The sequence below is a fragment of the Mirounga angustirostris genome, unplaced genomic scaffold (assembly GCF_029215605.1).
Source record: "Mirounga angustirostris isolate CCGP_5_RB_7025 unplaced genomic scaffold, mMirAng1.0.hap1 SCAF_14, whole genome shotgun sequence".
Lineage (NCBI taxonomy): Eukaryota > Metazoa > Chordata > Mammalia > Carnivora > Phocidae > Mirounga > Mirounga angustirostris.
The window spans coordinates 56,261,438-56,284,474 of record NW_026991722.1 but is presented as its reverse complement, the minus strand read 5'-3'; the positions used below and the strand labels follow the sequence as shown (position 1 = coordinate 56,284,474).

The 23,037-nt window shown below is 44.7% G+C and overlaps 1 protein-coding gene across 1 annotated transcript in view; it reads left to right on the top strand.

The window, feature by feature from the left end:
* LAMA1 (laminin subunit alpha 1) overlaps window positions 1–23,037 on the top strand; it is a 164,226-nt gene that overhangs the window by 76,354 nt on the left and 64,835 nt on the right. Inside the window, exons 16-28 of the mRNA XM_064578796.1 lie at window positions 136–246; window positions 6,501–6,628; window positions 8,035–8,121; window positions 8,808–9,019; window positions 15,223–15,329; window positions 15,642–15,822; window positions 16,422–16,558; window positions 17,214–17,450; window positions 18,801–18,944; window positions 19,480–19,659; window positions 20,864–21,049; window positions 21,576–21,703; window positions 22,345–22,465. Coding sequence (XP_064434866.1) covers window positions 136–246; window positions 6,501–6,628; window positions 8,035–8,121; window positions 8,808–9,019; window positions 15,223–15,329; window positions 15,642–15,822; window positions 16,422–16,558; window positions 17,214–17,450; window positions 18,801–18,944; window positions 19,480–19,659; window positions 20,864–21,049; window positions 21,576–21,703; window positions 22,345–22,465 — 1,959 coding nt within the window. The remainder of the gene's footprint in view (window positions 1–135; window positions 247–6,500; window positions 6,629–8,034; window positions 8,122–8,807; window positions 9,020–15,222; window positions 15,330–15,641; window positions 15,823–16,421; window positions 16,559–17,213; window positions 17,451–18,800; window positions 18,945–19,479; window positions 19,660–20,863; window positions 21,050–21,575; window positions 21,704–22,344; window positions 22,466–23,037) is intronic.

The following is a 23,037-nucleotide window of genomic DNA, read 5'->3' as shown; positions in this document are numbered from 1 at the left end:
GGGGGGGAAAGAAGTATGTTTCTCTACTTATGGAAATTGGAGCACTTGATGTTCCTAACCTATTGACAAGAAGATGATTTGCATGATGTACAAGGTTGCCTTCCCCCGCATGTGTCACCTGTCCCTCTCTTGCAGTCCTGCCTCCCTGGCTATTACCGCGTGGATGGAATACTCTTTGGAGGAATTTGTCAACCCTGTGAATGCCACGGCCATGCAGCTGAATGTGATATTCATGGCGTTTGCTTTGTGAGTCTGTTGCCAAGAACTCGAGTGCCCCCTCCTACCTATCCCAAAGCCATCTGCTGCGCAGAGTGGTTAAAAAAAAGTGCTTCCTCCATAGGAGATTATCCCGGCCCTTGTAGACCCCAGAGGAAATTCGCAGACTTAAGTTCATGTCATAATATGTTTCCTGCTTTTTCCTCTGCTCTTTTTTGAAAAAAAGTTACTTTGGTGAAAACGGAAAAGGGATATATAATGTCATTGCAGGTTTTTTATTAGAACAATGAATTCACTTCGTAAGATTAGAAAGCCATATAAAGGTAGAAAATATTGCCTACTGATTAAAAAGGATCAGGGCTTTTAAATGAAAGTGTTAGAATTCCTTTAACATATTACACAGTATGTCCTAAAAGGAATAATAAAACTTCTAATAATCACACTCGTTTGTGCAATATATAATGCTTTATAGTTCTTAGCTCGGGTAAACTCTTCAAACAAGTACTTCTTTCATGCAACAGGAGTTGAAACATGGCTTGACAAATATGCAGTTAATCTTGAGAATGAACTTTGGGGCAGATACAGGGCAAGACTTGTTTTTTAACTTCAATCAGGAATTCTTTTAGGCTCTTTTTGCCTGGAAGCCAGGCCATACTCCTGGATTCTAATGGATTTACTGCACAGAGATGGAGTGAATGCCTATATTAATCAGCTGAGTCCTATTCACCATACAGGGGAATGTTCATGCTCTTTCCAAAAGAGATTGATTCAGTCCCAAGGCTAGGGAAAATTAATTATCAGAGCCATGGGGAAGATCTCATCATGATGCCATGGATTGTTTAATCTTTCTAGAGCTTAGTTTTTCTTGATTCTGTAAGTAAAGCTTTCATTTTGTTCTTTGTTCATTTCATTGTTCTGGAAAGCAAGTGTCTATAGGAATTACATGAAGTGATGTTTTACACACACACTCAATCCCTCAGGATCAGTTTCCCAGAGCTTGATGAGGTTGTTGCTTTTTTTAAACGCCTCTGCCTTTCCATTTGGGTTTGTAAGGCCAGCCTTCTAGGGCGGCTGCCAACAGTTGGGGGTGTCAGCAGGCTGTGATTGTGGCACCCATGGCTTTAGGTACAGGTAAGCCAAAAGGGTATTTGCACATGCTTTTATTACTATATCTTTGCAAAAATATATACTCACACTAAAGTGAAAATGCTAAGTAGCAACCAGCCTTTAAGTTCTAATTATAATAAGTGATAATTTTTATAATTGAAAAATTTGGGGAAATAATGTTAGATTTACAGTAAGGCTGCAAAAATAGCACGGCAAGATCCTGTTCAGTCTTCACCCTGCTTTCCCTGGTGCTCACATCTTGCCTTACCAGAGTACAGTGATCAAAATTAAGAAATTCACGTGGGCACAATCTCATCAACAGAACTGTGGATTTCACTCAGATTTCATCAGATTTCCCACTCATGTCCCCTTTCCAGCCTCAAATCCAGAACACTTTGCACTTGTCGCCTTCATTCTGTGACAGCGCCTCAGTTTTCCCTTGTCTTTCATGACTGTGGCGCTTTTGAGGAGCCCTGGACATTCTCTGGAATGTCCTCCGCTAGAGCGTGTCTGTTTTCTCGTGATTAGCTAGAGGTTTTGCATTTTAGGCAGGAAGACATGAAGGTGACGTGCCCCCTCGGCACACACTGTTAGGGGATGTTAGCCCGGAACACTCGGATGAGGTGCTGTCTGCAGCCTTTTGCACTGTCAAGTTATTATTTTTACCTTTTTAAGTCATTCATGTTTGAAGGGGCAAAAATAATAAAAATTTAGATTGGACTTTAAAGCAACATAAAAACTTGGTAGCATCATTTATCTGTTTCATCTAACTTTGCTTTTTTTTTTCTATTCTATTTTACAAAGAAACCTTTGAATTCTCCCCTTTGGATAGCCATTTCTATCCCTGGGCCTTGCATGTAGCCATCCAGCTTCCCAGAGTTAACTCCTGATTTACAGGTTATCAGAGAGAAGGTTCCAATTGTTCTTAGTGCCCTATCTTTTTTTTTTTTTTTTTTTAAAGCGTGGTTTTAGATTTACAGCAAAACTGAAAGGAAGGTGTAGGGATTTCTCATAGACCTCCTGCCCCCACGCACACACAGCCTCCCATATTATCAACAGCCCCCTCCCCCCACCAGAGGGACACATTGGTGCAGTTGATGAACCCACATTGACACATCATAGCCCCCCCAATGTCCACGATTTACATTAGCTCCTGTTCTCCCAGCTCTTTCTGCTGTCCTCCCAAGGAGAAACCAGTTTGCTCTCTTCTGAAAGAGAAGAGCCTAAAGGGCAGTTGCGTATCTTGGGCCCTCATGTTTTTTTCTTTTCCATTCAAGAGAAGATGTTTTTCCTTCCTGAGGAGATGAGCATTCTCCTCCCTCAGATTCCAGCTCCACCAACAGGGCTGGTCCCTTAAAGGGATGGTGACCTGAGAAAGCGTCAAAATAGATTTGGTAGGTTTTTTTTAGCAGAACTACGTAATGGCTTTCCCAAAGAGAAAGAAAACCCTGTCTGGCCCTTTGAGCAAAGAAATCCTATCATAGATATTTTGCAAGTGGACATAATTAAATGTATTTTAATGAAACTAGTTATTTTGCATAATACTTTTAGCTCAACCATGTAGCCATTTACCAAAGCCAGCTGCATTTTAAATTAATTTGGGTTAATTATCAAAATCAAGGTCACATAGGGGATGGGGAGGAAAAAAAGAGTCTAAGACATTCCTACCAAAATGTCACCTGAGGACCAGCAGTCTGTGCGTCACCCTGGAGTTTTTTAGAAATGCAGAACTCAGGCCCTATGTCAGACCTCCTGAATCAGAATTGACATTGAACCCAGGTGATTTGTAAACAATTCAAGTTTAGAAGCCCTGGTCTAGGATAACTACATAAAACTGGTGAAAGCCTGGGGCACTTGGGTGGTGCCGTCGGTTAAGCCTCTGACTCTTGGTTTTAGCTCAGGTGGTAATCTCAGGGTCCTGGGATCAAGCCCCACATCGTCAGACTCTGCACTCAGCATGGAATCTGCTTGTGATTCTCTCTCCCTCTCCCTCTGCCCCTCCCACTCAAGCTCTCACTCTCTCTCTCTCTCCCTAAAATAAGTAAATCTTCAAAAAAAATGGTGAAAACCTGTTTAAAAGGATGTAATACAAATATTTATAGTCCCAAATTAAATTTAACCTATGGGAAAACTTTTATCAACCTCAGGAATGGTAGAAAAGTATTCAAGTTTTGAAACTGGAAATATTATTTAAACTGTTGAATGAAAAATGGCCAACAAGGTCTATAAAATGAGTGGCTCTCAGAAAAGGGGGTAAAGGGAAGTGGGTGGCAAGGTGGACCCACAGGTGGGAGCTGGGGCAAGTGAGTACAGGCAGGGGTGGGTAGAGATCACAGGAAAAAATTCTGGGTGACATCAGCATGGGGGTGGGGGTCATGGGAGGACCTGGGGAGACCAAGTCACGGGCAGAGCGGAACTTGGGAAAGAATATGGAGAACAGGCTCAGCTTTCCCTTGAGCTCTGCAGCTGCCCTATGCTTGGCGTCGCTTCCTTCGGGGCCTGCTCTGCCCATCTCGTTTCTCCTGCATACCTCCTATACGCCTGATGTGGCGTCATTCTGCTTTCTTAAAGACATGTTTTCAAGAAGGAAATAAGTCTTTCATATTTTCCCTGTATTTATCATTTCTGATACTCTTCAATCCTTGGTATAAATCCAAGATTTCATCTGGTTCCATGTTTCTACCTTCCAAAGAACTGTTTTTAGCATTTGTTTGGTGCAGGTCTGACAGCCGACAAATTCTCTCGCCTTTTCTTGACCTGAAAAAGGCTTTCTTTCATCTTTGAGTTGGAAATAGATTTTTGCAGATTTTTTTTTCAGGACTTGAAAATTGTTGTTTGCGTATGGCTTGCATTGTTTCAAGTGAAAAGTCATTAGTCATTCTTATACATGTAATTCTCTGGGTTGTCTTTTTTTTTTCCTCTGCCTACTTTTTAGATTTTTCTCCTTATGAATCACATTTGCTTTTTGTTTGTTTGCTTCTTCTCAGATCTAGTAGTTATTATCCTGCCTTTAAAAAAAAAAAAGAACAAAACCCTTATTTGGAAATCATCTTAAATGTATGCAAAAGTTGTAGGAAGAAAAATAGTACTTAGGGCACCCACCTTTTACCCAGATTCACCTTGTTGTTAACATTTTCCCCATTTGCTGTATTATTCTCATTATCTGTTTATCGAATCATAATATTTTTTTCTAAACCACTTGAGAATAAGTTGCGTACACTATGCTCATTTATCCCTAAATACTTCAGTGTGTATGTCCTGAGAATAAGGATTTTCTCTTATATAACCACAGTACATTATCAACTTCAATAAATATAACTTTGGTATCCTACTTTTTCTTTTCTTTTTTTTTTTTAAAGATTTTTTATTTATTCATTTGAGACAGGGAGATACAGAGAGAGAGAGAGAGCGCGCATGAGCAGGGGAGAGGCAGAGGGAGAGGGAGAAGCAGGCTTCCCGCCAAGCAGGGAGCCCAATGCGGGGCTCAATCCCAGGATCCTGGGATCATGACCTGAGCCGAAGGCAGACGCTTAACCATCTGAGCCACCCAGGCGCCCTATCTTACTTTTTCTAATCTACCATCCATTTTTCCATTTGGCCAGTTGACTCCATTATGTCCTTTATAGCATTTTTCCCACCATGACAGGCCCCATCTAGTTTAGGTATTGCATTTTATTGTCATGTCTCTCTAGTCTTCTTTAACCTGAAGTACAGCATTCTACAGCATTTCTTTGTCTTTTATAATGCACCTTGAAGAACACGATCATTTTTCAAAAAATAAAATGCCCCTTATTTGGCAGTCCTTCTCTTGTTTTTTCATGAATTGGTTCAGGTTATACCTTTCAGGCCAGAACACTTCATTAGTGATGCTGTGGCCTTCTCAGAGAACCACACGTGGAAGCCCACAATGTCCACTGCCCCTTGCTGATGGTGTGAATTCTGATTATTACACACGCGAGCTCTTGGTCAATTACTATATATTTACTGTTCTTTTATTTTGCAATTAATAAGCAGTGTGACGGAGACACTTTAAGACCTTGCAAGTATCATATTCATCATCAAAATTCCCCCTTAGATTTAGCAGTCTCTGATGATTCTTGCCCCACCAACACTTATATGATGTTCTCCATGCTTCTCGATTGGTACACAGCATTCTACTGTAAGCAAGAACCCTCCTTTCTTATGTTTATTTATTTACCTACTTGTTATCTGCCTGGACTCATGGATTCCAAATTCTCCCAGATGTGACTAGCGGAAGCATACTCAGTGGTTTCCGATTGCATGATGAATATTGTTCATTGTTAAGTCTCTGGATTTTGTTAAGTAACAAAAAGAACATCAGAGTTTGTTTTGGGAAGTGGTTAAATTATCATAGGTCAGCTGGATTGTTTCAAGGTTTGTTTTTAAGTTTTTTTAGGGTGGGTCTAGTATAACCTCTACTCTAGGTCAGGCGTAGCCCTACTGAGAAAGAGTTTTTCTTCTGGGGTCTCTACTGGGTGCTCTGGGCGTTTAACAGAGACTCCCCACACTGGCTGGTTACAATTCTAGTGTCCCTGGCCTCTGCGTGAGTTCTTAATTTTTCGGCTGGCTGCATGGAAATGCACTCTATACATGAGAAGCTTGTATTCGGTAGCTATTTGAAGGGGTCTCCTGTGCAGATTTCTGGAGTTCTTATTTTGTGAAGCTCCAATTCTCTGCCCAAATTCCTGCAGTTCCAGTCTCCCCAAACTCAGACCTCTATCTCCTCAACTCAGCAAGACCCTCCACATTCTGCTTGGGTCTCCGCCCTCCCCCACCTGCTTAGCAAGTGTCTTCAGGAAAAAGACATGTGATTCCAAGTCATCCTGTCACCTCCCTTCTCTCACCTTTGTTACAGTCTAGCGTCTGAAAGAAGTTGTTCAATATGTTTTGTTCCCGTTTTCTAGTTCTTTCCTACAGAAGGGCAAGTCTGGTAGCAGCTACTCTGACATGGGCAGAGTGAAAGCTTTCCATGTGTACAGATTGTACAAATTAAAATTTTGTATTTATCTGGAAACAGGCAACCCCTCCTCATGTAAGAGAGTTTGGTGACTTTTTTGAGCATTTTTTTCCCACCCTGACTTCAAGTTATTTTTTGATGAATCAGAGAATCGTTTAAGGAAGCCTGAACTGAGTCTCATCCATGCATGTGTTCTTAGGCTTGCGAGCATAACACCACCGGGGACCACTGTGAGCAGTGCGGGCCTGGCTTCTATGGGCTGCCTTCCCGAGGGACCCCGGAGGACTGCCAGCAGTGTGCCTGCCCCCTCTCCACAGCCTCCAACAAGTAAGCACGGCACTCCCACCTGTGGAGCCAGCCTAGTGTGGCCAGACCTCGTGTGTGAAGATAGTGTGCTTACCCAGTGGTAAAGATGGAGGGGTGAATTCTCTCTTTTTAAAAAGAACAAGTTCGGTGTATTAAATTATATAAGAAAGGCATGTGATGGCAAGAAAATGTGCATGCTTTGGTTCCTCTTGGTCTAATGTTGCTCCTTAATTCTTTCAGTGTATATCTGGTGTGCCTGCCAGTAGGCTAGGAGGCATAGAGTACACAGGAATGAATACAACTTTGTTCCTGGCCTTAAGGAGTTGTTGATATAATGACCAAAATATGTAAATATGAGGCTCATTGAAAATGGGCTGAATTCATTTCATGATTCAACCAGTATTTATGGAGTGCCTCCTACACACTGAGTATCATGGTAGGAGCTCGTGTATCAGAGTGTTCATCCATGGCTGCTGGTCCCATGGGACCCACCGTGTGGTCATGACTCTAGTGGAGGTGTGTCCACTGTCAGGAGAGTAGGACTCTGCCTGGAGCGACTCCGAGGAAGGCCCTGACCTGAGGCTTGAAGGATGAAGGCCACAGAGAAGGGTGTTCTGGGCAGAAGGAACCGAGTGTGCCAAGTTATGGCAACATCAAAGAGCAGGTCCTGTCTGTGAAAGCGCAGATGGTCCTTGAGCACAAGGCGGGAGTGGGGTGGGAGGAACCAGTGATGCGCAAGGCCTCCTTCGCCCTGCTGGGGCCTATGCGTCCTGCAGGCCCGGATTTGAAAACCTATTTCTCTCTCACTGACCTACACTTTAGGACTCTGCCTCCCTCCAGCCCAGAGAACTCCCCCATGGGATTTTCATTTGAAACTCCACTGTGTAAAACAGACACAACCAGCGCTACTCTGATGTAATCATAGGGCCCCCCCTGTTGCCCCCATACCTCCCTTCACAGCCCCCCTAGACCCAGGAATAGAGGTTGAGGGGACCTCAGTGAGCAGTGGGGATCCTTTGGGGAATGTTGATGGGCTGTCACATGTAAGCTAGAGCTCACTCTTGGCCACTCTGGTTGGGGCTCTGAGGCAGGCAGACCAGCACCAGAGACGGGAGCTTGGCTTGACCAGGAAGAGCATCGGAGAAGGCCTCCTGGAGGAGATGGTGGCTGAGTTGGGCACGGGGGACAAGGTGAACCCAGGCAGAGAGGGGACGAAGCGGCCTCTGGGCTGAGGGACAGGCAGGAGCAGGGAGCGTCCAGTGCCCAGGAGAGAGGCTCATGAGGTGGGCTGCATGGTCAGGCGCCGGGCTTCTGGAGTGAAGAACCGTTGAAAGTTTGTGAGGAGTGGTAAAAGACGAGGATTTTAAATGTTTAGAAATTCTGCACCACTCATTGGAAAATTGTGTTCATTTGTAATGTTCTGACAGTTTCAGCCCCACTTGCCACCTAGAGGATGGGGATGAAGTGGTCTGTGACCAGTGCGCCCCGGGATACTCAGGAGCTTGGTGCGAGAGGTACTCTGTCTGCATCACTCAACTGATTTCCAAAAGTTGCATCAAACTTTCTTTTTTAATTAAATATCAGTGATATGTGTTTTGTTTCAAATGTATAGGTAAGTATGATTTTAGCGTTTTGGTGTGTAATGATTATTTCCCATAATTATAGAGAAAAACCAGTATGCCGATTAAAAAGCCGGGGAATTTTTCAAGAACAGCATTTCAGCTCCTCGAGCTCATGTGAGTTCTCATCGATGACAATAGAAAACAGCGAGGAGCCAGTGTGTACCGTTCCCACACTGAAATATCCCACTATCTGGATAGTTCCAGAGTGGTTTGATTTAATAGCTGTCATCTGGCACCCGAAAGCCAACACTGTCTTTTCCCAGGTGTTAAGTCTCAGTGCCCAGCTCTGGCGGAAGTCCCTGGGGGAGCCACGTCACACCCACAGCATGCAGGTCCAGTTGGCCTGGAGCTGAGGGCACATCCACAGGGATTTATGGCTCATTCGGGATACATTCTCTGTCTTCACAATGAGTGAAGGAAATCTGAATGTCTGAACTTGGTGTTGCACTGCTTCCCAATAAATCTTATGGAAAAAGAGTCCGTCTGCTTTATTAACCATTCAGAGAATCCCTGGATGGTGGGGGTAGTGTCTAGAGGAAGTGCATTCATTTGGGTCCCTTTTTCAATCTTTTGTGCAGATGCGCAGACGGTTACTATGGAAACCCAACAGTGCCCGGGGAATCCTGTGTTCCCTGCAACTGCAGCGGCAACGTGGACCCCTTTGAGGAGGGTCACTGTGACTCTGTCACTGGAGAGTGCCTGAAATGCATTGGGAACACGGACGGTGCCCACTGCGAGAGGTGTGCTGACGGCTTCTACGGGGACGCCGTGACTGCCAAAAATTGCCGCGGTGAGTGTGGGGGCTGTGAAGTCAGGGCCCTTACTCATGGCCATGTGACGTCTCCATCTACTTACATGTGTCAGAAAGGGCTCAGCCTATGGGGTAACTTTATCTCGGTCGGCGCTTGTGTTAATACCAGTTTAGACCCAAGACCTCACTCTTCCCGGTGTGCCCTGCCTTAGCTTGATCCACTACCTACAGAGCAGGTCAGGTGGCCTGGAAAATTTAGGTGCCCTTCCACTGGTGGAGGAAGTGGTGCTTGATGGGACCGGGCGAAGGCCGTCCGGGGTCAGAGCCTGCAGTGTTAATGAGGGACGGGCTCAGGGGTCTCACGAGTCAGATGGGATTTCAAGATATGGGGTGGGAAATGGGAAGGCTCTATCCCTGGAGTCTCACAATCTGTTCCTGAACTACTGACTCATGTTGCTCCAGAGCTCTGCTTCCTTCCTTCCTGACATTATGGATCACTTAGAACCACTCGCTAAAGAAAGCAGGCTTTCCTATACCTGAGATGACAAACTTGTAGCCTCAGGGCTGATACAGCCCTCAGATTTTTATGCACAGCTCTTGAAGGTGTGAAAGAGTAAAAATGGCAATTTTACATTATTTTAATAATTTCCTATAAATGCGAAGTCCTGCTATGCTATTACAACATGGTGACACAAGAGGGTGCTAGCGATACAGGAGAGTTATTTTCCCAGGCACACTTCCAGAGGGAAAAGGCTTTGTAGCCTTGGGCCAGTCAACTTGATCTTGGCAGCACAGCCACCTTGATTGGTTATCATAGGAGGATAATTATGATAACTGGTATTTGTGTAAAGCTTCAAAGTCTACAGAATGCTTTCACTATACTCATGTCATTCCTTTTCGTCTTTCCTGAAAACTTGATGATTCATCACTTCGTTCATTGGTCGTCTGTTAACCATTTGTTACTTCCCAAGTACTGTCCTAAGTATCATCAGAGGAGTTGGAAAAATTTTGGCCCAGGTCTACTGGGGAGCTACATGTGATGGTGTGGAGGCAAAGCACACATGTGGATCTCAGGCTTTGGAGTCTGACTAATGTGGGTTAGAGCTGAGGGTTGGTCACAACCAACTGTGTGACATTAGGCAAATTTATTAACCTCTCTGAGCCACTATTTCCTCATACATAAAATGGACATAGTTTTATATATATATATATTATATATATATATTATGTACACACACACACATTTATATATATATATAATATATATATATATTAAGGCCTTTGTGAGAAGTAATTGGGATAAAAACTTAAAGTTCTGGAAATGAAATAAATGATAGCTATTTTAAAAACAGTGCTTTTTATTATTTTTCTATATTAATGCTGTCCAGTAGAAATGTAAATAACACATGTAATTTTAAATTTTCTAGTCACCACATAAATAAAATGACAGAGATGAAATGTATTGCAGTAATACATCTTATTTTACCCAGTTATAAAAGCAATATCATTTTGTCACGTAATCAAATTTTTAAAGTATTAATGAGATATTTGCTTTCCTTTTTAATGTTTAGTCTTCAAAATTCAGTGCATGCTGATATGAGGAATTTGAGAAACAAGAGAGATGATTGTAGGGGAAGGGAGGGAAAAATGAAACAAGACAAAACTGGAAAGGGAAACAAACCATTAGAGACTCTTAATCTCAGGAAACAAACTGAGGGTTGCTGGAGTGGAGGGAGATGGGAGGGATGGGGTGGCTGGGTGATGGACATTGGGGAGGGTATGTGCTATGGTGAGCGCTGTGAATTATGTAAGGCTGATGAACCACAGACCGGTACCCCTGAGACAAATAATACATTATATGTTAATAAAAAAAAAAAAGAAAAAAAATCAGTGCATGTTTTATAGCCTATTTCAATTAGGATGCTAGATTTTCATAAGAAACACTTGATCTGTATTTAGATTTCATAAAATTCATAGTTGCAAAAGGAAATTTACATATCCAAGTTGTTCAAATGTATTTAAGTTTTTCATCATGACCAAAAAAATCATTTTCCTTTATATTTGCATCTACATTGACAAAACTGCTTCAGTATTTTGTGTAGAAAGTAGATCTTGGTGATGAACAGAGGTGGGGAGGAGGGTCAGAACAGACAGGATTTGGGTCTGGGTCTGAGTTGTTGGCTGAAGTCTTAGTTTAAGTGACATTAGAGATTGTGTTTATCTGTTGCATCAGCCACATCTGCAGGGGTCAGGAGACCCGTGTGCGCAGTGTCGATCTGATAGGACAGGCAGCTCTGCAGGGCGACGAATGACCATCCCTGGGGTTTGCACAAAGCTCCATAAAGGTCCAGGATGGTGTGGGGCTGCCTCTGGAGGAAATGGCACTTGATGTGAGTCTTCACGGATGGGTAGGAGATGCCCGGTGGGCTGATAAGTGGTGGGAAAGTGTCGTCCAGGCCTGAGGTGCAGAGTCTGGAAAGAAGGTGCTAGAAAGTGAAAGGCAGGGTCAGGCCAGGGCAGGAGCCATGGCTGATGGGTGTGGACAGCGCTGGCCTGTGGAGGTTGTGCCGTCTGTCCCCGACTCCAGGTCACTTGAACAGGGACGGGGTCTGACCAGATCTCTGTTGAACAGTCAGTCTGGAACCGCTGCGGTGGACAGAGTGGACAAGAGGAGAGAAAAGGCCAGAAAAGAAACTTGCTGGAAAAGTTAATGAGGGCTTCCAGTAGAGCCTTTGTCATGGGGGTAAAGGTGAAGAGAGAGAAACTAGAAACTCTTGGGACGCCTGGGTGGCTCAGTCAGTTGAGCATCCAGCTCTTGATTTCAGCTCAGGTCATGATCTCAGGGTTGTGCGATTGAGCCCCACATTGAGCCCCAAGTTGAGCCTGGCATTGAGCCCCGTGTCGGGTTCTGTACTCAATAGGAAACCTGCTTGAGATTCTCTCTCTCCCTCTCCCTCTGTTCCTCCCCACCTCTCTCTCTCTCTAATAAATAAATCTTAAAAAAAAAAAAAAAGAAAGAAAGAAACTAGAAAATCTCTGTGTTGACTGGAGGGTAGAGGGGGTGGGGTCAGGACAGGCAGGATTGGGGTCTGGGTCCAGGTTGGTGGCCCAGGCAGCTGGACTCATTATAGACTGACACTGTCTGGGCTCTTTCTAGTCTCCAAACATTTACAAGTTTTATTCTTTTCTCACTTTCTCTTTCCTGTCCCCCAGCTTTGATGAGATGAATTCTTGTCATTTCTGGATATTTCACTAGAAATCCTCCCAGGCCTATAATAGGATCCCTCTTATGGACTTTCCAGAGGCCCCACGTGTGAATATACTATTATTTTTTACTAGGTTAACCCCAGTGAAAGTGTCAGTATTCAATACTGCTGACATGGGAATTCCTAGGGGTTTGTTGGGGAGGCATTTGGATATTCAGGCGTGCAGGAATCAGGGAAGAAATGGGGTCTGGAGAATCATCAGCATTGATGTGCTAGTGGGTTTGGTGCGTGTGGAATGGGTTGTCCAGTGCAGCAAGGGAGCAACCAGGGAGGGAGAGGCTGTAGGAACCCCACCAAGCTCTACTGTTAAAGGAAACTTATATGAAATGTTAAGTGGTCATAATTTTTATATTGTGGGGTTCACATGAGAACTAAAATATATGTAAATCACCTAGTAGTTACTGGAAACTATTTTAAATTAATATTATTTACACAAGCAATTTTTTTAAAGATTTTATTTATTTGGGAGAGAGAGAGAGCATGAGTTGGGGGGGAGGGGCAGAGGCAGAGGGAGAAGCAGGCTTCCTGCGAGCAGGGAGCCCGATGCGGGACTTCATCCCAGAACCCTGGGATCATGACCTGAGCTGAAGGCAGATGTCTAACTGACTGAGCCACCCGGGCACCCCTACAGCAAACAATTTTTTAGTAATAATTACTATTAGAACTGTTAGCATGGAAAGATGACTACAAATAGCTGTGTGACCTGTGGCAAATGACAATCTCTCTAAATTTTAGATTTCACAGTGGAAAAGAGAGAAAGTTATAGTGCTTCCCATGTCAGTTTGTAATGAAGCTTCAATGAAATATACTGGAAAGTGACCCAGGCACAAACAGACCGTACAATAAATACAGTTTACTGTCATCTATATTTTGTGGTGATCATATGGTGAACGTTGACTTTTCCCCGAAGGCCAGGGAAGCTTTGAATGAGACACGTGGTTGGGGTGGGGGGGCGCCGGAGGGAGAGAGACAAGAAGGAGGGAGGAAATCAGAGGTTGTCCCTCACCTCAGTGAGAGCGAAGTTCAAAAGGGAGGGAGTGGCCATGGGGCCCATCTCACAGCAAGATGAAGACCCAGAATGTGCTCTTTGAATTTGCTCCTGGGAAGTCCTGGGAGACTTCTCAGGAGGAGCAGATTCAGCAGCCAAAAGGCAGGAGGGGCAAGTTGAATGGGAAGGGAGGGCGACAGGGAGATGGGACCTCAGATAGTTAAGTTGTGTGTGTGTGTGTGTGTGTGTGTGACGTTTTCTACAGGAGACAACGGAGAATAGTTGGATGCTGAGGAGTGTTTGAAAATACAGGTTTCATTATTTAGGTATGGCAAGGCCAGCAGTGGCCAGGAGGAGGGGACACACCAAGGCATAGGAGAGGGTATTCGGGAAGCACCCAGGTTGGTCAGGAGGGGAAATGTGGGCTAGAGCCTTTGTTGTGGTTTCCTCCGGAAGGAAAGGGCAAGGCAGGGTAAGCAGGGTTAGGATTGGCTACTTTGAATAACTTCAGCAGGCTCTGGGGCAGGGCAGCTGTCCCTAATCGTCTGATGCATGGCCCTGGGGTGAGAGGTCAGAGGGATAGTGGAAGTGAAGCCCAAATGAAGGAGAGAGCCCGGTAAGGAGGCCTTTGTGGGCGTGGGCTCTGGATGGGGTTGTTTGCGTATGAAAGGCGTCTGGCAGGCCAGCTCTTCACTCGCTCTGGAAACTGGCCTTTGGAAGGGCAGTCTGTCCAGGGTCAGCAAGGCCCCCCAGGAGGCATTTTTTTTTTTTTTTAAAGATTTTATTTATTTATTTGAGACAGAGAGAATGAGATACAGAGAGCATGAGAGGGAGGAGGGTCAGAGGGTCAGAGGGAGAAGCAGACTCCCTGCTGAGCAGGGAGCCCGATGAGGGACTCGATCCCGGGACTCCAGGATCATGACCTGAGCCGAAGGCAGTCGCTTAACCAACTGAGCCACCCAGGCGCCCTCCAGGAGGCATGTTTAATACAAAAGTGAGTTGAGTGTTCAAAAGTAAGCCACAGGAACCGGCAGCGGTGCGTGGGGCCCCTAGCACTTCCCCAGCCTCCCACAGGGGGAATCCTAGATGGCCCACTTATACCGGGGAACACATCCACAGGTGTCTTGGCCACAGTCCATTATGGAGACAGAATTCCAATGCCTTTCCTCTGATCCTCAGCCTTCCAGCATCTACCACGGCTCTGGCCTCCCCTGCCAATCCTGCCACACAAAGCGTGCTTGGCTTGAGAGAATTTGTGGAGTTTTCCTTTTCTTTTAAATCATTATCGCGTATGACAGAGTGCACATTTCCTAAGTCCAAGCATTCAAAGACAGTGCACATTTCTGGGGTATTTGGTCAAGAGCTTATTAGATATTTTCAATGAAGTGCATATTGACAGCTGTGCTATAAGTATCAAACATTTCAGGAGCCATTAAATTGTATCACTTCGCAAAGGTGGGGACTTTGTAGTTTTGAACATCAGTCTTATGACTGTAGATAAAACTGAAATGTTTGACCTGAAGGTAAGTATATTGGAACTACATGGACTCGTGACTTAGAACAGGGAAATGTTTTACATTAAACTATGAAATGTAATATTACCTATCTAGATTGTTATAACTGAGCTTTAAAATATTAAATACATATAAGATCAGAATAAGAACTGATAGCTAAATTGATTTTTAAATCTCCATTGCATGTTTTTTATGAAGATTTGTTGATAAACATTGGTGGCTCATTTTTATGATTTCAAGGAATTCATGCAATTGGTTAAGATTGTTTGCTAATTCTTATCTTAATAGCTTCATTGGTTTTTCTGTGTGATGGCTCCTTCCGCCAACCCCGTAAAAGTTATTGCGAAGTAATTTCTTCTTTTAGTTTTATGATTTGAAACATGAATGTTTAAAATTTTTCCTTTGGGGATTAAGGGATCTTACTACAACCATACCCAGAAATGGGCACAAATATGTCTCTTGTGTGTGTGTTAGCCTGTGAGTGCCATGGAAAAGGCTCCCTCTCTGATGTCTGCCATCTTGAGACCGGACTCTGTGACTGCAAACCCCATGTGACTGGACAGCAGTGTGACCAGTGCTTGGTAAGACGCCTGTGGCCGTTGCAGACATGAAAGTGTTTGGGTGATGTCTATAATTGATACCTTGACCTCGGCTCGAATGACATGCCCTTCATGACTGCCAGAAAGAGCTACTGCCCCAAACACGGCTGGTGGATGCTGGGTGTCCTCACCTACAGAGTCTGTATTTGGTTTACAAAGAACTGCAGTGATGTCATGACCACTGTGTGATTCTATGAAACATCCGATGTTTGATTTGGGAAACATGCTTGTAAGTATCAGTAGCTAACTCAAATGTACTTTGACTCCCACGCTCCGGGTCCTCTTCTGCAACAGCCTGGCTATTACGGGCTGGACGCGGGGCCTGGGTGCCTGCCCTGTAACTGCAGCACGTCAGGCTCCTTGTCGGATGACTGCACCGAGGAAGGCTGGTGTCACTGCGTCCCAGGCGTAGCTGGGGAGAAGTGCGATAGGTGTGCACGTGGCTTCCACGCCTACCAGGACGGTGGCTGTACACGTAAGCTCCAGAATTCAGTATTTGAGGCTTTTTAGTAATTCCCAGACTCTTCTTTGCACTCTCCTTTGACTTCTAATTCTGTTACGTTCCTTTACTTTTTCTCTTTTTAACATGTAGGATTTCATACCTTTTGTTCTGTTTCCTGATCCCTATGCTTAATTCGTCTGTAATCTGTGGTCAGGCTTTACTGATTGTGGGGACTTAGATTAATCACTTCACTTAGCTCTAGTTTCCTCATCTGTAAAATAGAGAAGCTAATTATAATTTCCATCCAGAAGTTACTTTTTATGTTGGACGTAGAGTCCTTAACATGGCATTTGGCACACAATAAATGCTCCAGAAATACTAGCTGCATCTGTTCTTCCCACCTATTTCTATTTCTCTGTCCTGATTACCCCTTTTCTAACAACATCTCTCGACAAGGAGGAACAGCCCCCTCCCGAGAGACACGGACAGGTGTTGGGAATCACGAGGTCTCTGTTAGGAACTAGAACAGTTTAGATAATTAATCAAAGGGAGAGAACCTATAGCATCAGCTGTGACCCCTTCGATTGCATGGGGGTCCTGAGGCGTAACAACACTGTGTGTCTCTGTTGCAGCCTGTGATTGCGCTCACACACAGCACACTTGTCACCCGGAATCGGGGGAGTGTATCTGCCCTCCTCATACTCGGGGCACCACCTGTGACGAATGTGAGGACGGATACTGGGGCCACAACCTAGAGCTCGGATGCCAGGTACGCACCACCATCTGCATCTTCTTAACTGGGAAGCACTTCGTTGGAGCAAGTTTCACTCCTTCGCTTTCATCCATGCACTTGACCTTGACCTGCTGAATGGCTCCATGGTTTATATTTAAAACTCAGTATGGGTTCAGGCATCCAGGTGGAAGAAGCAGCTGCCTTAAAGTACATTATTCTAAGTTTTTTTTTTTTTAAGAACCCAGCCATGGAATTGATGGTTTGGAAACTTCAGTGCTCTTTAAACCTACGCTGCTGTGTACATGATCTTCCAGGAGGAGGGCAGAAGTCACTTTATTGGGGGGTTACAGCCCATCTTCAACGGTTCTATTTTCAATGTAGCTTTCCTCAGTTGAACTTGGATGTGGTTTGCGTTTTAAAACCAGACTTGTCTTTGATGTGTAAGATGCTGCCGCCAGGCTGGCCATCAGGTGACAGGGTCAGCCCAGTGCACATGGGCCCCAGAGAGGCACAACGGTCCAGCCTGGCAGCCGCTGCCTCCTGGTTGGCCAAGTGAATCCTTGCAGCCATAGTGAAGGAGACCCACGTATTTGTATGATGTCCCCATGTTTAGTGTTCTCCTGTAATCCCAACACGTGTGCATTATACGAATGTACAAAGCACCGTTTTATTTGTGAGTTTATTTTCCCAGGCCTGCAACTGCAGTGATGTTGGGTCCACCGGTCATGGATGCGACGCACTCACTGGCCACTGCCGATGCAAGCCTGCCTTCCGTGGCCCAGGCTGTCATCAGTGCTCCCTGGGGTACAGACACTTTCCAGACTGTGTGGCCTGTGACTGTGACCCGCGAGGGACATTGGCAGACACCTGTGATGAGGAACAGGGTCTGTGCAGCTGTGCAGAGGAAACCGGCAGCTGCTCTTGCAAGGTAACAGCCCTCGGCGTTCCGCTCTCTCCCCCTCACTCATCACTACGACTTTGGGGCTTTTAACTATTTAAATCAAGGGTGCTGGTTGAACGTCTGCCTTTGGCTCGGGTCATGATCCCACGGTCCTGGGATTGAGTCCCGTGTTGGGCTCCCTGCTCAGCGGGGAGTCTGCTTCTCCCTCTCCCTCCGCCTCTCTCTCTGTCAAATAAATAAATGAAATCTTTAACCATTTAGATCAGCAGCTAGGTTTTAGACGCTTTTTATAGTGAGTCCGCACTCCCTACCAGGTTTAAATTCCATGTAGGCTCTTCGAGAACAATGGTTGATTCTTTAAATGGAATTTTTACTGGTTATTGTGTCAGATGATAGAACTGAATCGAAACACACTGAGTTTTCTGTCAGGTGTTCCAGTCGGCTGAGCAGCCGGTCCGTCTTGAGTGTACAGCTAAAACAGGTAACACAGGGCTTCAGGAAGATCTGTGATTCGGAGCGCCTGGGTTAAGTGTCCCACTCTTGATTTCAGCTCAGGTCATGATCTCAGGTCAGCGTGGAGCCTGCTTGGGATTCTCTCTCCCTCAGCCCCCCTTAAAAGAATTTTAAAAATATAAATAAATAAATAAATAAATAGAAGATTTGTGATTTTCTAACTGGTAAGTAATTATTCTTTTGTATGTGCTGGCCAGAATGAAGGAAATTTGTGTGTTTTATTTTCCTGGCAGGTAAGATGTCAACATCATGTTTAATTCCATGTGTTTCCACTGATTTCCCCATTGTGCTTTGTTATTAGGAGGTAATTGGCTACCTCCTCTGGTCCTTTTCCAGGTGCTGGTGATACAGAAGAGAGAGAGAGTAGTGGGCTCATCAGTGACTAGGGATGAGGAAGGGAAAGCTCATCAGATACTATGGCCTGGGAGTAATGGAAACATCAGTGAACATATTTTTGGCTTACCCCATCGGCAATAGCAGCTTTCATTACAGACGGTCAGAACAGGAGGGGCCTGCCTTAGTGATCACCTGGTCCATGGCCCACCACCTGTCCAGTCATCAGAGTCACCTGGGGCCTCAGGGTGATGTCTCGAGTTCGCTCCAGGAGAGGCTCATCAGGGAATCTATATATTCCCAAAGCTTCTGAGATGATTCTGCTGATCAGCCGCATCTGGGAATCACTGGCAGTGCTGAGAGGGTGGATGTTCCTTGAGGTTAGGGAGCTTGCCTAGGGAAACAGCTGCTTCAGGGATGTTTGTGGGTCCAAAATTATTTTTGTGTTTTATTTCATTTCTGTTCGGAAGTCATGTCTCTTTTTTTTTCCCCAGGTAAAAATAAACGAGTCTATTGCTTTTTCTCCTTTAGGAAAATGTGTTCGGTCTTCATTGCAGCGAGTGTCGAGCTGGTACCTACGCCCTCCATGCAGCTGACCCTCTGGGATGTAGCCCCTGCTTCTGCTTTGGGCTGTCACAAGTCTGCTCCGAGCTGGAGGGTTATGTGAGGATGCCGGTAAGTTACACGTGCGGGAAAACGTGCTACTGTGCTGTTTCTAAACACTGCCTCCTTCCCTGCCCCCCTCCCATGGAAGTTGGGTGACCGTAGGGGAGATAGTCAAGAACTTACTTTAAATTTTGCTCTTATGGCATCAGAAATTCCAGGAAGCTAATCTGGGTTCATTATGAATCCGAGCTCTGTGTCTGCCATCCGAGGAAATAAATGAAGCTGGAACTAAAGTGCTCAGGGTTGCTCCTGAGCTAATCTATCAAAAGCTTTTGTTGGAGATAAAACTGCAATACACAACAGCTTCCTTCCTATAACTGAATCCTGCCCCAATAGAGCAATAGTTTGGCCCTAAATGCAATAGTGTAAAACACACGCAGTTTTCCTATTAACCCAGATGTTGGAGTTTGAAGAAAATGTCTTTGTTACTCCTGTTTTAATACTAAAGCTGTCTGGTCTGTGGATCAGCAGTAGAAGCTGACGAATCGAAGGTGAGGAGTGAATTCGTGCTCTCAGGTCTGTTTTTCTCCCCTTCCATGACCAGGTAACGCTGGGCTCAGAGCAGCCCCTCCTGCGTGTGGTTTCTCAGAGCAACCTCCAGGGTACGGCTGAGGGGGTGTATTACCAGGCCCCTGACATCCTCCTGAACGCTGTGACCGTCAGGCGACATGTCCATGCAGAGCCGTTTTACTGGCGGCTGCCAGAGCAGTTCCAGGGAGACCAGGTGAGGCCCCCACCTGGCCTAGAGCCAGTCCATGTTTCCCGGAGGAGACAGGTGTCACTTGAAATCACAATGGACTGTGTTAGCCGACCCTTAACCGAGGTGCTTATTCCCTCTAGGTGGAGATGGAGACGTTTAACACTTACAAAAATCCCCCCAGATGTATATGGCTCTCAAGTAATTTTCATTTGAAAGTCTTTTAGGGGCACCTGGCTGGCTCAGTCAAAAGAGCATGCGACTCCGGATCTCAGGGTCGTGAGTTCGAGCCCTTCATTTTGTGTAGAGTTTACTTAAAAATAAAATCTTAAAGTCTTTTAAAAATCACATCATGTTATTTTTCTCCTTCCTCAAGCAGTCCTTCAATAAACCCTTTTCATTTTTATTAACATAAGCTCAGGTGCTGTGGATCTTCTCAACAAATCGATACTCATTTAGGGGGAAAGTAATACCCTACTATAACAGGGTATTTAGGGCATCACTTGCATTTTTGTTTAAATAAACATTGGAATCTATGTGTGAAATCACCCAGATCTTTAAATTTGCCAGTATGTATCCAGTGTTCCCATAGCTCTAGGTCCTTTTTAATTCAAAGGAGCCTGAATATAATCAGGGCCATTACCACACTGATTTGTTACGTTTACTTCCTTTGGTGCCATGGAAAGGAAGCTGAGGGAGGTGACGTCTGTGGCCTTGATGGGGGTGGGGGCTTCATAGGTATATCCTCCTCCCCAGACTCATTGAGTTGTACACCTTAAATATGTACAGCCTTTTATATGCCAGACATGCCTCAATAAAAGTTTTTTTAAAAAACTTAAAACCTCACTTAAAAAGCTATGGCTTGAGTTAACTTAATAATCCATAATTAAGTAGAATTAAAAAGACACAAATTCCAGGGTGCCTGGGTGGCTCAGTTGGTTAAGCAACTGCCTTCAGCTCAGGTCATGATCCTGGAGTCTCAGGATCGAGTCCCGCCTCAGGCTCCTAGCTCAGCGGGGAGTCTGCTTCTCCCTCTGACCTCTCCCCTTTCATGTTCTCTCTCTCTCTCAAATAAAATCTTTTCTTTTTTTAAAGACATTCCAGACAACCGATTCCACCCTTGTGATGTATTTTTAAGACACATGATTTCTTGCAAATGACAACAGGCTTGTAATGAAATAGTTTTAAGCCAGGGCTATGTCAGAGAAGTAAATCATTTACGATCCCATAGCTCCTGGCCTACGGTGGCAGCCTGAAATACAGCGTGGCCTTCTATTCTTCCGACGGCATCGGCACCTTCAACCTTGAGCCCCAAGTGCTCATCAAAGGGGGCCGGACCAGAAAGCAGGTCATTTATGTGGACGTGCCCTCCCCGGAGAACGGAGTACGACAAGAGCAGGAAGTGGGAATGAAAGAGGTGATGATGTCCTCCTTTCCTACGCGCCCCTTAACGGTGTGGAGTTAGCTCTGGATGCAGTGGAATCCCAAAGCTGCTAATAGAGTGAGCTAGAAGACCTGGGAGTCAGAATTCCAGTGGGCTTAGCAAGATTTGTAAAAACAATTCAAATTCCATATGCTCAAGAACCGTACACTAGGCTTATGTTACCTTGGTGCGAATTGCATCCTAAATCCTTTATGTGTGAAATCGTGGTGCACACGTCTCCATCCGTGTGGATGTAATGGTGCGAAGTCTCTGGACTGGCTGGGCTCTGGCAAGTGTGCACGCGCACTCGCTGGACTCTGCGGACAGTCGGCCTCGCGGCGGGCGGTGCGCAGGTGACGCGTGTCTGCTGCTCCGTGCAGGGGGCACCGCGGCTGCTGCCCCAGGAGCTGATGGGAGAGTGGGCTCCCTTCCGGAGACATTTATAAAAGAATTACTAAATTCATAAGCCTCTGAGGATTTGTAAAATCGGAATGTAATTGAAGGTGTTTCTCATCCACAGAATTTTTGGAAGTATTTTAACTCCGTTTCTGAAAAACCTGTCACACGCCCTGATTTTATGTCTGTTCTTAGCAACATTGAGTACATCCTCATCAAAGCATCTTATGGTCAAGGATTACAGCAAAGCAGGTACTCGGAACCTTCTATAATGAAAAAAACTTTTTTTATTTGGAATAAAACTGAAGAGATTTGATTCACCCTTATTACTTCGTATCTTTATTTGTGTGTATGTGTGTGTATTTATGTTCCTCACCAAAACTTTATTAAATAGTAATATGAAATATGTGGAAAATGACCTAGATTATCCATCCTCCCATTAATGTGGATATAAAATATAAGTACATATGGTGATATCTTAGATGAGGTTAAAATATAAATGAAACAAAACAAAAAAAGTTCTATTTTCTGCCCTTAAATTTCAATGACATTTCTTTGTCATGACACATCAAGAATGCTGTCAGTTGCTCATTTAGTACTTATCCCATAAATGGAAGCTACTGGGTTATAGCCAAACTAGTGCTGCAGGAGTTGTTGCTTTGTGTAATATTATTTTTAAGTTCTAAGATGTTGGCGGGGGCCCGTCACTGTGTGATGACAGGACTAATGTGCTCTTATACATTCCCTTTATAATCGGGTAGGAGCTACTCCCAAACTTGTAGGAAAGCTCTGGCTTAATATATATGCCAATTCATTATATAATGTGCTAGATTTCTAGGAAGTGTCTTTCTCAGTATTAATGTTCCCTCTCACACTTCTTAACGGTTTCACAGAATCTCAAATATTTCAATGGAGGTTGGCAGGAAGGCTGGAGAGTTGCACCCAGGACAGGAGGTGGCATCCCTCCTGGAGAAGTGTCTCTGTCCTCCTGGCACAGCTGGATTCTCGTGTCAGGTAGGCAGACTGTGGTTAAAATCCACTACCTGTAATGATGTACTACATGTTGGCTAATTGAATTTATTTATTTTTTTAAAGATTTTATTTATTCATTTGACAGAGAGCGAGACAGCGAGAGAGGGAACACAAGCAGGGGGAGTGGGAGAGGGAGAAGCAGGCTTCCCGCCGAGCAGGGAGCCCGATGCGGGGCTCGATCCCAGGACCCTGGGATCATGACCTGAGCCGAAGGCAGACGCTTAACGACTGAGCCACCCAGGCACCCCAAGTCTAATTGAATTTAAAGAAAAAAGAAAAAAGAAAATAAAATCCATTACCTGGTTCTGAGCTGAAATAGGCTTGTTACAGCAACTCCTAAGTGATGATCAGAATTTGTATGAATTATATAAGTTTTCTCTTTGAAAAAACTTAATTATGGTTAAATACTGCATAAACATAAACTTTACTGTCCTAACCACTTTTAAGTGTATCATTCAGTAGTGCTAACTACATTCACACTGTTGTACAACCAATCTCCAGTATCCTTCATCTTGCAAAACTAAAACTCTGTACCCATTAAACACTAACTCCCC